This window comes from Lepidochelys kempii, chromosome 12 (genome assembly GCF_965140265.1).
Source record: "Lepidochelys kempii isolate rLepKem1 chromosome 12, rLepKem1.hap2, whole genome shotgun sequence".
Classification (NCBI taxonomy): Eukaryota; Metazoa; Chordata; order Testudines; family Cheloniidae; genus Lepidochelys; species Lepidochelys kempii.
Window position 1 is genome coordinate 1612930 of NC_133267.1, and position 16702 is coordinate 1629631.

The following is a 16702-nucleotide window of genomic DNA, read 5'->3' on the forward strand; positions in this document are numbered from 1 at the left end:
AGGGCAACTCGGATGAGAGAGTTGTTTATGCACCCCCCAAAAAATAAACCCAACTCGCTGTTACGCTTTGGTCACAGAAACCCCCTTGGGACTGCCACCTGATGTGCTGGGACTACCTTTGAGCCTGTTTTTCCCTAGCAGCTTGGGACTGCAGTACCTTGCCTGGTTGTGCCAGACATGCTAGCCTGCTACAAACACAGACCCAGGTCTGAACCACATCCCCCAAAAGCTGCAGGCTTAACTGAAAACAGCTTAAGAAGTGCTCCTGTCTCCAGCACCCAGGTACCCAGTTCCCAATGGGATCCAAACCCCCCAAATAGCTTTTACTCTGTATAAAGCTTATACAGGGTAAACTCATAAATTGTTCGCCCTCTATAACACTGATATGCACAGCAGTTTGCTTCCCCAGGTATTAATACTTGCTCTGGGTTAATTAATAAGTAAAAAGTGATTTTTATTAAATATAAAAAGTAGGATTTAAGTGGTTCCAAGTAATAGACAGAACAAAGTAAATTACCAAGCAAAATAAAACAAAAACACACAAGTCTAAACCTAATACAATAGGAAACTAAATGCAGGTAAATCTCATCCACAGAGGTGTTCCAATAAGCTTCTTTGACAGACTAGACTAGATTCCTTCCAGCAATCACTCTCACCCCTGTAGCTACTGTCCTTTGTTCCAGTTTTTCAGGCATCTCTTTGGGGTGGAGAGGCTATCTCTTGAGCCAGCTGAAGAAAAATGGAGGGGTTTCCAGGGGCTTTTATAGTCTCTCTTGTGGGTGGAAACCCCTCTTTCTCCTGAGTAGAATCACAGCTACAAAATGAAAAGGAGTACTTGTGGCACCTTAGAGACTATGAAGTGAGCTGTAGATCACGAAAGCTTATGCTCAAATAAATTGGTTAGTCTCTAAGGTGCCACAAGTACTCCTTTTCTTTTTGCGAATACAGACTAACATGGCTGTTACTCTGAAACCTGTCAGCTACAAGATGGAGTTTTGGAGTCTCATGGGAAAGTCACATGTTCATGCATGACTCAGTTCTTTACATTGTCTACATGTTAGTTTGAACGTCTCCAGGAAAGCTTAGATGTGGATTGGCATCTTTCAATGTTCATTTAGTTAAGTACTCCCAATTACTTGAATAACCCCTTCACACTATGTTGACCAAATCTGTCTCTTGTGCTTCCTACAGCAAACACTTTAAATACAAGCATAGAGCCAATGCTCATAACTTCAGATATAAAAATGATACATGCATACGAATAGGATGAATACAGTAGAACATAACTTTTGAAAAGTTACGTTACATGGCATATGTAGCATAAAACATATTCCAGTTATGTCATATTTATATTCATAAGCATATTTCTATAAAGCATTATGGGGTCCAGTGTCACACTGGCTACCTGCTAATGGCCAGGAGGCAGGGCAAGGAGATAGAGTGCAAGACCATTAAGTGGGATTTACTGAAACTGTTAAGTTTACCTGAGCGGGCTGTGTTTTAACCTACACTGGTGATAGAGCTGCAACCGGGAGGAACATCCTAAGTTGTCTCCACCCATGATCATTTCTTTTTTTCCTCCTCTATTTAGTTCTTTAGAAAAGGAGCAGTTGTTGCGGAGACAGGCGGAATTGGAATCCGCACAGAGCCGTCTCCAGTTGCAGGTCTTGACAGATGAATGCAGTAAACTTCGCAAGCAGGTCCAGGTAAGTTCAGCTGCTGCCTGTTGATGATGGGCTCTTCATTGCCCTCCTTCTCTCCAGCCCCTGCCTCATGATGTGCCTGCCTTCCTCCCATGTGTTGTCTGAGCGAGCTTGTGTGTGTTCTTCCAAGCAAGAAAAAATCTTTGTCAACACAAACACACAGCTTCCAGGAGTACTTGTGGCACCTTAGAGATTAACAAATTTATTTGAGCATAAGCTTTCGTGGGCTACAGCTCACTTCATCCGATGCATGCAGTGGAAAATACAGTAGGACCATTTTATATACGCAGAGAACATGAAACAATAGGTGGTACCGTGCACACTATAACAAGAGTGATCACTTAAGGTGAGCTATTACCAGCAGGAGAGGGGAAAAAAAGGTTATCTGTTCCATTGTCAACTCATTTCTTGATGTATCAAGGGATACAAATATTTTATTCAGCCTTCCACTTAGTTTCACTTTTGTTTTTGTTCTTTGCTTTTTGAATTTCTCCTGTTTTTATGTTCTCCTTGTCTGTGGGGTTAGGTGGCACCTGCTGTGCTACAGTCTGCCAGCAAGACCATGACACAAGGCTTCACAAATTAATTGGCTGACTTCCTATGTCAGATTGCATGTCACTTGAGCTAATGAGAGGATCTGGTTCACCATGGACATTGATCAAGGAAAATCATGGATGCAATAAATCTTAGATTCCACAGTGTAATATGTCTTTCTGCAGTTCTGTTGAGTTTTTACATTGATGAAGTATACAGACTAACAGTGCCAATAGGATAAGTCAGAAATACTATACAGGTTTATTACCACACATACTCCAGCCATATCTTCGTATTTATACTGTATTCCTCACTGGGGCATCAAAGTGACTAAAATTACACACCAACATTAAAGTGCAGTACTGTACGTACTTTACATTCTGAATGAAGTGAAGGATAATGTCACTAACAAATTAACATTTGGCGGAAAGTTCGGAATTGGAGTCCTATGTGATTTGTGTAGCCTTATACTAGAAGTATATGGAATAAGAGTGCTACATGTTTAATTTGAGATTATATAGTGAAATATGCAATTTATATTTTAATAAGAATAGTGTTACTGAACACTTAGATGTATCTAAATGACATAAAAAGCTATGAAGTAATTAAGCTTATAAAATTAAGTATAATGTAAACACAAGCTCTTATGAATCTATTTAAAAATATGAAGAATATATTCAATAATAGCAAATTCTCTAATTGCATAGAAGTTTCTTGGGGGATATGGTACAAAACCAGTAGATATAGAACAATGTCATATACTTCTAGGAATCTTAATGGAAACTAATGTAAATTTCCCCTTATTAAAATTACTGTGTAAGCTAGTTTTTTTTGTTGCTAATATCCATAATTTTAAACTGCATTATCAAAATCAGTGTTGAAACCCTATGCAGTAATAGATGTACATTTGGTATTAGAATTTTCTAAGATTAAATAGTACTCTTGCTTTAAACAGAAATTCTTAAGCATTTCAGTTTTTATAAAGTCATACTTCTGGTATTAAAATTGAGCTACTGAGTGCATATGTGCAATGTATCTTGGCTTTTATTGTAGTTTAACCACTGTATATAATAAAATTTTGTGGCTTTCTCATTAAAAGCATATTAATTAGCTGCTTGCGCATTTATAGTCAGAAAAGGCTACCTTAAGTGCATAGCCCCTTGTTCACTGTGGCAAGCTGAAACTTAATTCTTTAGCAAGGTCCCTGGATTCTGTGGCATTCTGAGACAGACTGAAAATTGTGCAGCAATTTCATTTGCAAATCAGGAAATGTGTATGTGGGAGTGTGAAACTAAGCACGCATCTGGATAGTTTTGCTAAAATAATCAGCACTAATAATAATTAGTGTTAACATTTTAAATTGTCATCCCAAGATTTCAGCGCTTTCAGTCCTTTGAGATGAACGGGGCAGCTCACACTTCTCAAGCTATTGTTTCAGGCTCACAACGATGGCCTTGCTTCATTTATATTTTCAGAGTTACTGTCATACCTGTAAGGGCTGGAAATGCGTGGAGGTTTTTAATGAAAATTTAAGTTGTGGAGTACAGTTCTGTTGCAATGGGTAGATCCCACGAACAATGCACAAGACAGAGTATACAGCACCTTGCTTATGTACATCTAAAACAGTGGTGTCAAATGCCAACCCTCTGGGTATATATGTTGTGCCTCACATGACAGATTGAGATTTGAGTTTTTAAAATATTCTCCTGAAAGTTTCTAGATGTCCTGGGGAGAGGGGGGGGACGGGACCTTCCAGCAATGAACCAAATATGAACTGATGCAGTGCTGTCTTCCTGAGTCTGCAAACAGAGATTGCAACAATAGCTCTAACAGATGTGAATTCTGTCCCTATTTATCACATTGGTCTGTTAATGCTAAGCCCAATGATGACACTTTTAACGCAGTGGTCTCCAGCCTTTTTACGCTCAAGATAACTTTTTGAATTTAAGGGCAACCCAGGAGGTACCCTGCCCCTTCCCCCGAAGCCCTGCCCCACTCACTCCATCCCCCCACTCTGTCGCTTGCTCTCCTCCACCCCCACTTGCTTTCACCAGGCAGGGGGTTGGGGTTCAGGAGGGGGTGCAGGCTCTGCGCTGGGGCCAAAGGGCTCACAGTGTGGGAGGGAGCTCTAGCCTGAGACTGGGGCAGTGGGTTGGGGTGCAGGAGGGAGTGCAGGGGGTGGACTCTGGGAGGGAGTTTGGGTGCAGGAAAGAGCTCTAGGCTGGGGCAGAGTGTTGGGGTGCAGGAGGGGGTACAAAGTGCTGCCTCTGGAAAGGGAGGCAGGGCTGGTGCAGGGGGTATGGAGTGTAGGAGGGGGTATGAGGTGCTGGCTCTGGGAGGGGGCTCAGGGCTGGGTCTTGGGGTGCAGAAGGAAGTATGGGAGGATGCAGGTTGGCTGGTAGAAGAGAAGTGCTGATCCAGCATAGTTGGGCCTGCTGTATTCATGCTACTTCTGGTCTTAATGCTTCAGAGCCATTCAGCACCTGCCCATTGAAGGGAGCGATACTTAACTTGGGCAGCCCCGGCTCCATGCTTCTCCCTGGGGGGGGCATATGGCTCCTTGCGCTGCCCCCCTATACAGGCATCACCCCCGCAGCTCCCATTGGCCACAGTTCCCTGTTCCCGGCCAATGGGAGCCTTGGGGGCAGTGCTTGCAGGCAGAAGCAGCATGTTGAAACCTGAGCCCCCACCCCCACCCCACAGGCCACTTCTGGGAGCGGCGTGGGGCCAGGATAGGCAGGGACCCTGCCTTAGCAGCAGCTGGCAACCCCATTGCACCACTGGAGATCGCGATTGACTGGGAGAGTTTCCAGGATCGACCAGTCGATCACGATCGACTGGTTGGTGACCACTACTTTAACATATCAATTATTTGATGGAAAATTTCCCAATCGCTCTATTGTTTCCGCTCCACTAAATGTTCTCTCCCTGTGATAGCACACTTCTCCTGAATGGCATGAGCACCAAACTGTAGAGAAGGTGTTTTTACATTTTTTGCTTGTTTCCTGATATTGCCTGTATTTGTACAGTCTATAACTGGGTATGCACTACATATGTCTTTTACTATGGGGATTCCTGCCCCCATGTCCAGTAGAAAATTTACAAGCCCATCCCCAACTCGGATGCTTAAGAGCGGGTGCCCCCTGACATCTATTGTCATGGGTTGCTGAAAAACACATTCAGAGTCTCTGGGAGGGCTGTCCTATGCTAGCTGGTCGCTAACCACAGGATCGTTCAATCTGGAAGCCAAAACAGTCGCTTTAGCAACCTTTGTTACAGCCTTATTTTCTTTCTTCTGACACTCTTTGCTAATCATTCATGCCTGCAGCTGTGCCCCTAACTTCTCATTCTCTCCTTTAAGATCTTGATTCTTCTGCTTCAGCACTCCAGACTACACTCCTTTGCTCTCTCAGTTCATTCCTCCGCCTCTATTCATTCCACAACCTCTCCAACCCTGGCCTCTGCCACGGGGAGATTATCCTGGTCCCTCTGTTCTCCACTACCCCAACTGTGTTTGCAGCTCATTTACAGGGGTCCCTTCCTGTTTGACAGCAGTATCTACTTTTTCACTCCGCTAAACTCAGGTGATAGACAGGGTCTGGTAGCTGCTTGTTGTGGAAAATCTGTTGAATCCCCTCTCTTCCCCAGTTGCCTTATCTTCCTGTCTTTAAAAAATTAACTGGTGAGGCTTTTGAATAAAGTCTTTAATGTGGTGAAAATTTGTCATTTCTGTTTTTTGTTTTTTAATTACCTGCATCTTTCTCTGAAAGACACCACTCTCTCTAGTTAAGGATGAAATTCCATTAACATCATTATGGCCTCCTTTCCCTCCCCAAATCCTCCTGTCTTTGCCTATTGCTACTCCAATCCCCTTGAAACATCACATGTTTGGTCTTATGCTGGGGTAGAATCTGGGCTTTTGAGGCAAATCAGAGAAGGTTTTTGGGAGATGTGAAGTGAAACCATATTTAAGCTCTCAAACCCTTTTTCCTAAAAGGGTTTTTTTGTTTTATTTTGTTTTTTTTTTTGTTTGTTTGTTTGTTGTGTTTTGGCTTGAGGATCGTTATAAATTAGTTTGACCTTAACTCCTATTTTCTTTTAATGTTTGTCTTTTTAGAACTGTTGCTGTTGACTATTTCTGGTTTGAGCAAGATTAGTTGGTGCAATTATTAAAGCTAGTTTATGCATACGTTAGGAGCTTGGAGATCTTAAATCTATAATATCATTTCTATGGTGCTTAATTGTTTTGCAGACAGTATACTGTATTTGGAGTATATCTTAAGTTATCCAAGCTGTGGAAAGCAGGCCCCATCTCTCTTTATCTGTCTGCTTTAGGTATTTGTAAATATCTATGTAATAGTATAGAATCATGGGATTAGTGCTGGTGGTCATGACTTTGGGTTGGGTTATAACCATTTGGGCAGAATTCTTGTCAGAGTTATAATGTTCAAAATTGCCATACCCTCATACTTTCTGTGGATGATCTTTTGTGGGGAGGAAAATTATCCAGTGAACATCTGTTAACACACTGTGAGTCTTTGCCTTTCAGTAGTGTGAAAGTGGCTCTTCCTTTGTTGGATTAAAAGTCACTCTTTTGAGAGCTACAGTACTGAACATTTTGAACCATAGTTCTTCGGCTTTGGAGAAAGTGAACAAGTCTTGGGTTCTTACAAAATTCAATCATTCCTGGAATCTCTGCTGGCCAGGATTATAAAGACCAGTGTGTAGGTCAGTTCCTTTAATCTGCACTATCTTCATGGTGGTGAATTCCTGTGACACTTCTAACCTTGAAACCAAGGATTTTCATTCCATCTGGGATGTTCTAGAAACTCCTGAAAATGGTTCTAATTGGCTGTGGTTTTTTTTAATGGTGACTCCATTCTTTTCTAAACATTGTTGACCTGGTGGTGATTGGATTTTGTGTGGTGCCCATGGGTCCCTTTTCTTACTGGTTCTAATACACATAATATTAAGAGATTTTGACTAAAGATTTCAACAGAGCTTGCTGGAGTAGTCTGCAGATTTCTATTGTACTTACAGTCAGAGTAAACTGGAAATCTAGCACTCCAGTAATAGCATGGAAATGGAGTACAGTAGTTTTCATTGTTATGGAACAGCCCATGTTCCCACATCCCTGCCTTTGAGGCGTATCAGACTCCTGTATCTGCAAGCAGAAACAAAGGCCAAGTTTACACTAATAACTTGTGTCACTCAAGTGTTAATAAGCCACCTCCCTGAGTGAAGGAAATTACACCGACCTACACACCAGTGTGGACAGCTCTGTCGGTGGGAGACCTCCCACTGACATAGCTACTGCCTCTCTTGGAGGTGGATTTATTATGCCAATGAGAGAGCTCTGTCCCATCCGCATCAAGTTTTTTCACCAGATGCGCTACAGTGGCACAGCTGCAGCACTTCTAGTGTAGACTAACCCTAATACACAGCACACTGAGTTACAACTTTGTAACACTGTAACACTGTAACTGTAACACTGTAACACTGTAACTTTGTAACAACTTTGTAACACTGAGTTACAACTTTAAGGGAGTAGTAAAACTCTGTCCTTTCTTTTCAGGAGCTGAAAGCACTGATGGCCCAGCACAGCGCTAGCGCCTCTCAGCAACCTGGCAGCTCCCGTTCCTGTTTCCCAGGCTGCGTCTCCTCCAGTCAGAGCCAGCACAAATACCACTTTGAGAAGGCCTTCCTGGTTTCTCAGTCAGGGAGCTGCCGGGTTATGGCTTACTGTGACTCACTGAGCTGTCTAGTGGTGTCACAGCCCTCTCCGCAGGCCACACTTATTCCTGGTAAATCAGCAAATAACTAAAGACACTCTGGGTTTTATAGAAAGAATCAAAAAAATTTTATCTGCAGGCTTAAAAAAGTTAAATATGTTCTCTGCTCTTTCTTCCTCTACCCCACCCACACAACCGCCCTGTGGATTAGGGGTGCTCCCTCACTAATACAACTCCCACATTCCACCTGACCCCTACTCCGCTTTTTCCCAGTAGTGTAATTTACCTCCCCATTGGCAGCTGGTAATTGTACTCTCCCAGTAATTAATCTTTACAGCTCTGCCTCTTCGTTCTGAAATCCCATCCCCTTGGGAAGGGTGCAGAAAGATCTGTGTGATGCCTCTCACAGAGACTATTGCACCCTTGCAAGAGCTGGAGACAAGCACCTAAGGGAATCAGGTAAAAGATTTAAATGCAATCTCTCATATAGAAAACATCAGATTCGGAAGCGTGGATTGGCCAGTAAATGTGGGAACAAACAAATATTGTTTCTGAATGCGTTTGTAACTAAGTGCATATATGTACAGAGGCAGTATTACCCCGTGGGTGAAGAGGACTGGGAACCCCTTTGCATTGTAGTCACAACTCTGCTTCTGACTTGCTGTGTGACCTTGGACAAGTTGCTTGTCTTCTCTGAGCTATTTCCTGTCTGTAAAATAGGTACACAGTCATACCGGCTTTCACTGCAAAGAGCTTTGACATTCTCTGACACTTGAAGTACAAATTATTTTATGTGGTTAATGATTTGGGATCTTAAACTTCTCTTTCAAGAGATGTCCCTGTGGGTGCTCCACTCTAGGTGAAGGTGCGTCCTTGCACCTTCGATCCCAGATTTTTTTGCAGCAGTTTCTGTATGGGCCGCACACACACAGTGCCTGCCTTGCGTGCTCTCGGTGCTTGAACAGTGTGTGCATGGCCCAGACTCCTCAGTTCCTTCTCCACCATCCCCGTCCAGAGATAGAGTTTATCAGTTTCACTCTTCATAGCCATTGTTTAGATACAGTTCTAGTAGTTAATTAGTTTTTGTTACTTATTTAGATAAGTTTATTACTTACCTCCTATAAAAAAAAAAATTTAAAAAATTCTTTACTTCAGAGTTAGTGACTCCCAATATGTCTGGTTCACCAGGCTTCTAGAGATGCCTAAAATGCAAAGACGCCATCTCTGATGACCATTCTCAGTGCATACAATGTTTGGGGAAATCCCACGTACTCCAAAAATGCGTACACTGTAGTAAACTTAAAGTTCGGACCCACAAGGACAGCGACCTCAGACTGAAGCTCATCCTCCTGGAAAAGTCCCTCAGATCCTCATGGGACTCAGGCCAGCAGTCTTCTTTCCGATAGAATTCACCACCAAAATCCTCACAGGATAAAAAAATGGCAAAGAAATGACTGGCTTCCTCCCGTCTCAGGAGGCACACCTCTTCCAAGCAATCGCTGACTGCTTCGGCTCTGTCAGTGCTGGCCATTCCATGGCTTAGCACATACACTTCTCCAGGCATCTCTGGCACCAACCACACGTCAGCAGCCACGCGCTCTGGTGCCGAGGCTCAAGGCTTTGAGTTGCCTGCCTCCAATGCAGCACAGTTGGTCACCAACAAGAACCCGGTACCGACTAGTGTGATGGCACTGATGTCACCAACTACTGCTGCGGTGCCGACACCACAAGCTCCACCGACCATGCTCCCTGGGTCATACTTCTCATCGCCGACTTCGCGCACGACACTCGCTGAGTCTATAGCACCTTCATCATTGGCAGCTACATCAGCTCAGCCCAAAGCGCCGCCGGCATGGACTGCACCTCCTGCATCGGCACAGTCTCAATACATGGCGCCTCACCTGCCTATAGTGACTCACCATTCAGCATTGCCAGCCACTGCACAGCCCCAGTTTCTCCACCACAGAGACCTAGCTATCGCTCCCACTCCAGTCTCTCCTCTACTAGGCACTGACCTCTCACCGGGACTATCTCGCAACTGTCTCCTGCCCCTTCACACCTCTTGAGTGAGGAGGACATTGACGGCATTTTTTCTCCATGCTATTCTTCCCGTTAAGACACCTGTGACTGGGGGACATCTTAGATCTTGCTCCTCATATTCCAGGGAATTCCCACCCTAGTATGGCCACCCTTGAGTGGGACCACTCATACATTTCCCCAGCCATTGGCCATACTGGAATCCCTGGGAATCTTATAAGAGACGTTGTAGCACTCTACCTACCTCATGCAGAGAGGATCTTAGATTTCCTCCCCCAGCCACAAACAATGATGCCAAGCTACGAGATGAACCAGCAGCTCAGCCAGCAGAGGATATCACACCTGACACCTCTCCAACTAATAAACACTCATCTGTCTCGCCCAAGAAGGCTATTATGCCTCTGCCACCACCAACAGCTGACTGTTTCACACACGTCCAGGACTTATTTAAAAGAGTTGCTGATGAGCTCAAGATTACTCTTGAGGAAGTGTCTGAACACCTAGACGCGCTTACTGACATTTTATAACCCACCACCTCTTCCAAAATAGCATTGCCAATCAATGGGGCCATCATGGGACCAGCTAAAACCATAATGCAGACTCCCGCGACTATACCCCCAACCTCCAGGAAAGCAGACCGCAAATATTACGTCCCCTCCAAAGGTTCCGAGTTTCTCTGTACACACCCGTCGCCCAATTTGTTGGTGGTTGAGGCGGCCGACCAGAAAAAAAACAGCAACATTTCCGGGCTACCCCACCTGATAAGGAGAGCAAGAGGATGGACTTATTTGGCCACAAAGTGTATTAATCTTCCACCTTACAATTAAGGTGGTGAACTATGTGGCTCTTTTGTCAAAGTATGACCACAGGAACTATGCTAAATTTGTGGAATTTATTAATGACATTCCTGAGGACAAGCGACAACAATTTAAAGCTGGGGTCTCTGAGGGACAGATAATATCCCGTATGGCTCTTCAGGCTCCCCTTGATGCTGCTGACACAGCCATCAGATCCACCGCCACGGCTGTTGTCACACGGTGGTCCTCATGGTTCACCTCCTCCTCCTTCCTAACCCTAACCAAAACAATTTTGACGATGTCCCTTTCAATGGTGAGAAGCTGTTTGCAGCAAAAACGAATGAGGCCTTCCATACCATGAAGGACTCGTGTGCCACACTAAGGTGGCAGGCATATGTTGCAGAGGGACAAGGATGAGACAAAACAGCTATCAGCCTTGCCAAGGCCCAGAATATCCCTCCTACACCCAGCAACAGAAAAGACATTACGATCCACAACAACAGTAACGCCATAGACCTAGAACCCAATGAAGCCTCAACCCCCTCCATCAAACCAGCAGATCTGAGGCTTTGGTTGCGGGTATAGAAGACCTCCCACCCACTCCAGCGCCTACTGCAACCATCCATCCTTTTGGACGCCGTCTGCTCCTATACCTCACCAACTGGGAAGCTATCGCTACGGACAAATGGGTCCTAGAAATCATCCGATCGGGTTATGCCATCCCCTTCCTCTCCATGCCCCCTACCCACCCTCGCTCCCCATCACTCATCAGGGACCCTTCTCACAACCACGTGCTCTGTCAAGAGGTGCACCATCTTCTACAACCAGGAGCAGTGGAGCAGGTACCCCACTCCACAGCAGGGGAAGGGATTTTATTCCCCACTATTCCTTGACCAAAAAGTAAAGTGGGGGATGGCGACCTATTCTCGATATTTGACAACTAAACATGTTCATCCTGAAATTCAGGGTGGTTACCCTGTCAATGATGATTCCAGTGTTGGGGCAGGGAAATCGGTTTTCAGCCCTCGACCTGCAGGATGCGTATTTTCATGTCACTATACACCCTCCCCAGAGACACTTTCTCAGATTTGTGTTGGGCATGGATCATTACCAGTACAAGTTTTGCCCTTTGGTCTTTCAACTGCTTCCCAAGTTTTTTCCAAAATTCTAGCTGTTGTAATGGCACACCTCAGAAAAAAGAGAATAATTATTTTTCCTTACCTGAATGACTGGCTTCCAACCGTGTGTTCAGGAGACATTCGAACGACCTACACACCCGTACATTGCTTCCACAGCCTTGGCCTGCAAATAAACATAAACAAATCTACTTTACATACTACCCTGCAGCTAGACTTCGTAGGAGCTCATCATGATTCCACCACAGGTCTCACATCACTTCCAAAGGACAGATTTTGCACACTGAGCAACCTTCATCATGAGGGTAAGAAGCAGCCCACAGGTCACCCCTCAAGACTGCCTACAACTTTTAGGCCACATGGCTGCATGCACATTCATTGTCATGAACACACACCTGTACATGCAATGCCTACAGGGCTGGCTAGCCACAGTTTACAAACCCAAAGTGCACAGACTAAGCAGACTGCTAACTATCCCCTCAAAAGTATAAGATTTGCTCATATGGTAGACCCTTCCTCTCAAATTGTGTTCTGGGGTCCCCTTCCAGCAGGATCCTGCCTCCACTATCATCACCACGACAGATTCATCCCTCACTGGCTGGGGAGCACACATGGACCATCTCATAACTCAAGGCCTCTGGTCTTCTAAAGAAATCACACTTCATATAAACCTAGAGCTCCAAGCTGTCTGCAATGGCTGCCTCCATTTTCTTCCCCTCATCAAGAACTACAAGATCAGTCATGACCGACAACATCTAATGTATGTTTTACATAAACAGTCAAGGGGGAGCTCGATCCCACTTCCTGTGCACTAAGGCTATAAAACTTTGGAACTGGTGCCTCCAACACAATATTCACATCTCGGCCTCACACGTCCCAGGTTCTCAGAACACCCAGCAGATGAGCTCAGTCGATCCTTCCCCCTCCATCACAAGTGGGAGCTAAATGACACCACTCTATACGACATTTTCCAGAGCTGGGGCTATCCCCAACTGGATCTCTTCGCAACTGCAGTCAACAAGAAGTGTCCAACATTCTGTTCCAGAGCAGGTCTGGAAAAGCATTCTCTGGGAGAGACATTCATGATCACTTGGTTCGACACTGCTGTATGCATTCCCACCAATACCTCTGTACAGAGTGGTACAGAAAATAAGGAAAGACAAGTCCCAGGTCATTCTAATACCTCCGACATGGCTCAGGCAACCGTGGTACCCCTTTCTAACAAGGATGTCCGTCCGTCCCCCAATGTTGCTTCTCCCACTCCCCAACCTACTATCACAATGCAGGGGCTAGTTATATCGCCCCAACATAGCGATGCTCCACCTCAAAGCATGGCTTCTCAATGGTTCTCTGAGAAACTAGCCTGGACTTGTTCTAAGCATGCAGTTTTATTACATAGCAGGACACACTCCACGCTCACTACCTCTCTGCAGTAATGGAAATGGTTCATCACTTGATGTTCTGCCAGACACACCCCTCAAGCTTCCACCCCCTTCCACTGATACTAGACTACCTTCTAGAACTCAAAGTAGCCGGCCTTTCTCTTAGCTCAGTAAAGATTCACTGAGTTGCAAACACAACATTTCACCACAAGGTAGAGAACACCACTGTTTTTTTCCCATCCTGTCACCAAAAGATTCCTCAGAGGTATCCAAACGCTCTACCCGGACATAAGACCACCGGCTGAGCCATGGGATCTACACCTGGTCTTCACAGCTTTGATGTACAAACCCTTTGAACCCTTGGCTATCTGCTCCCTTCTACACCTATCCATGAAAACCGCTTTCTTAGTGGCATTTACATCTGGCAGACGCATGGGGGAACTCGGAGCAATGATGGCCGAACCTCTGTATACTACCTTCTTCAGAAACAGTTACACTTTTGTACACATCCTAAATTCCTTCCTAAGATGCATTCATCTTTTCACCTGTATGAACCTATTCACCTACTAACATTCTTCCCAAAGACACATGCTAATGTATTTGAGGCAGCAATGCACATGCTTCACGTTCATAGAGCATTATCCTTCTATCAGGATAGAACAAAGCCATTTAGACAGATCCTTAGGCTCTTTATCGCTCAACAATCTCAGGGCAAAGCGATCTCTACCCAGAGACTATCCAAATGGATATCGTACTGCATACATCAGTTACCAATTGAAATAAGTCCAACCTCCTGTGGCAATCCAGGCACACTGTACTATAGTGGTTTTCAAAACGCGGGTCGCAACCCAGTACTGTAAGGCATTGGGTCACGGCGGCTCCCCTCAGCACCGCCGACCAGGCCATTAAAAGTTCCATTGGTGGTGCTGCCCAGCTAAGGCAGGCTAGTCCCCAATTGTTCTGACACTGCGCTGTGCCCTGGAAGCAGCCAGCAGCAGGTCCGGCTGCTAGGCAGGAGGGGGGCCACAGGCCTCCACACACTACCCCCACCCCAAGCACTGGCTCCTGGCCAATGGGAGTGGGGGGAGGAGGGGCTGTGCCAGCAGGCGAAAGCTGCATGGAGCCACTTGCGCACCTCCGCCTTGGAGCCGGGCCTGTTGCTGGCCACTTCCAGGGCGCAGTGTGGTCCACGGTGCCAGGATGGGCAGGAAGTATGCCTTAGCACCCCACTGACCGGGAGCTGCCCCCGCACCAATCCCCTGCCCCAGCCCTGAGCTCCCCCTAAACCCAGAGCCCCTTTCTGCACTCCAGAGCTCTGACCCCCTCCTGCACCCCAAACCCCCTACCCCTCACCCCTACACTCCAAACCCCTTATCCCCAGCTCTGTTGGGTCTCGGGCATCATCACTTTTCTTCAACTGGGTCACCAGGAAAAAAGTTTGAAAACCACTGCTCTACTAGATCCGGTCCACTTCCATAGCATTTCTCCGCAACGTCCTGCTTTCCAACATATGCAAGGTGGCCACTCAGGCGTTGGACCTTTGTTTGCTAAACGTTATGCTCTCATGCATGGTCCTTCATCAGACACCCAACTGGGTCGAGCTGTCTTATCAACCACTTTCTTACCAGATCCGCAGTCCCGACCATCATAAGAGATACTGCTTTTCAGTCATCTGGAGTGGAGCACCCACAGGGACGTCTCTCAAAGGACAAGAGGTTACTCACCTTGTGCAGTAACTGATGCTCTTCAAGATGAGCATCCCTGTGGCATGCTCCACTACCCAACCTCTTCCCCTCTACTTCGGAGTTTGGAGCAGGCTCCATTGTAGAGAAGGAACTGAGGAGTCTGGGCCATGCACGTGCTGTTCCAGCACTGACAGTGCATGAGGCCCATATGGGAACTGCTGTGAAAATCTCCGATCGAAGGCACAGGGAGGCACCTTGACCTGGAGTGAAGCACCCACAAGGACACTCATCTCGAAGAAAGTCAGTTACTGGACAAGGTGAGTAACTTCCTCCTCTTTCTGAACAACTTCTCAGTTCACCTTAGTCATCTTAGCTTCTATGTAGGGACAGCTCTCTGGCTCAGTAATATTGGAATGCAGCTCTGTATAGTGACATTTCTAGAGTACAAGTGAACAGTTTACCTGTAACTATTCTTTGAAAGTACATTATCATCCTGTATAGCGCTCCAGCCACACTGAACATTGGGATTTGTTTAATTTGGCTAGAATGTCTAGGACCTGGGTCGAGAGCAACTGACAGATTATGATACTAATGCTGAAATTCTCATGAGTTCTGTCTCACTGACCAGAACGCATGGAGGAGCAGAAAAAGGAGTTCTGTAGTGATTGATCTCCAGAACAAGATACCTACCCTTCCTGTGCACACTTCACAAGTTCAGCATAAATACTGAAGTGAGACCATAGCTTAAAATCAGACACCCCAATAACTTGATGTAGTCACCAGCATACATAGTATCTGATCAGCTTTGTCCTTTCTTCATGACAGGTTGTGGCTTTAAGATGATAAGTGCTGCCAACCTGAAGAGCAGTCAGTACATTCCCATCCACAGTAAGCAGATCCGGGGACTGGCCTTCAGTAATCGGACAGATGGCTTGCTGCTGTCTGCTGCTTTGGACCATACGCTCAAACTTACCAGGTGTGTGCTGCTAAACAGGGGCAGCCAGCCCTATCTGCCCTTCACATTTTCCAGGTTTGGCTTTATCTCTAGCTCACCTCTGTGTGCGCTTTGGAGCACCCATTTTTTCTTTCTCGCAGGGAGTTGAGAACAGATCTCAGTTTGAACTTCATCCGTCCTCTGGAATGTGTGCATTATCGTGATGAATTGTTCTCACTTCCTAGTCCCTTTAATGAAGGAGGGATTATGTCCCTACCTTTTCCTGGTGCCTCCTCTCAGTGGCATCTCTGTTGGGTACAGCTTTGAAAGTAAGCCAGCACAAATCAGCTGTATCTTGTGGCACAGATGTAGCATTATCTGCTAGTGTGACTTTTACTACCTGCTTGATTCTCTTTGATCAAGGATCAGGGTTTTTACTGTTTTCCTCTGTCCCCTATTCCTCAGAAGGTTGCTCTGATTTGAAACTTCTAATCAAGGTTGAGCTGCACACAGCCTAAGTATATGGAAAGAGCACTAAGCAGCACTCCTGAGAACTGCTGTTCCACTAATGTAGGAACAATACATCTGTACAGCTGTGCTGGGAGACTTAAAAGGACATGTTGGGGTAGAGCAGAGGTGGGCAAACTACAGCCCACGGGCCACATCCAGCCCACAGAACTGTCCTGCCTGGCCCTTGATCTCCTAGCTGGGGAAGGCTAGCCCTCGGCCCCTTCCCTGCTGTCCCCCCATCCTCTGCAGCCT

The 16702-nt window shown here is 45.7% G+C and overlaps 1 protein-coding gene across 9 annotated transcripts in view; it reads left to right on the forward strand.

Annotated features, from left to right (window-relative positions):
- Positions 1-16702, forward strand: part of RFWD3 (ring finger and WD repeat domain 3) — a 65682-nt gene that overhangs the window by 31583 nt on the left and 17397 nt on the right. For all 9 annotated transcript variants that reach the window (XM_073307088.1, XM_073307085.1, XM_073307090.1 and 6 more), the window contains 3 exons: positions 1592-1706; positions 7813-8041; positions 15832-15982. In XM_073307088.1, coding sequence (XP_073163189.1) covers positions 1592-1706; positions 7813-8041; positions 15832-15982 — 495 coding nt within the window. The remainder of the gene's footprint in view (positions 1-1591; positions 1707-7812; positions 8042-15831; positions 15983-16702) is intronic.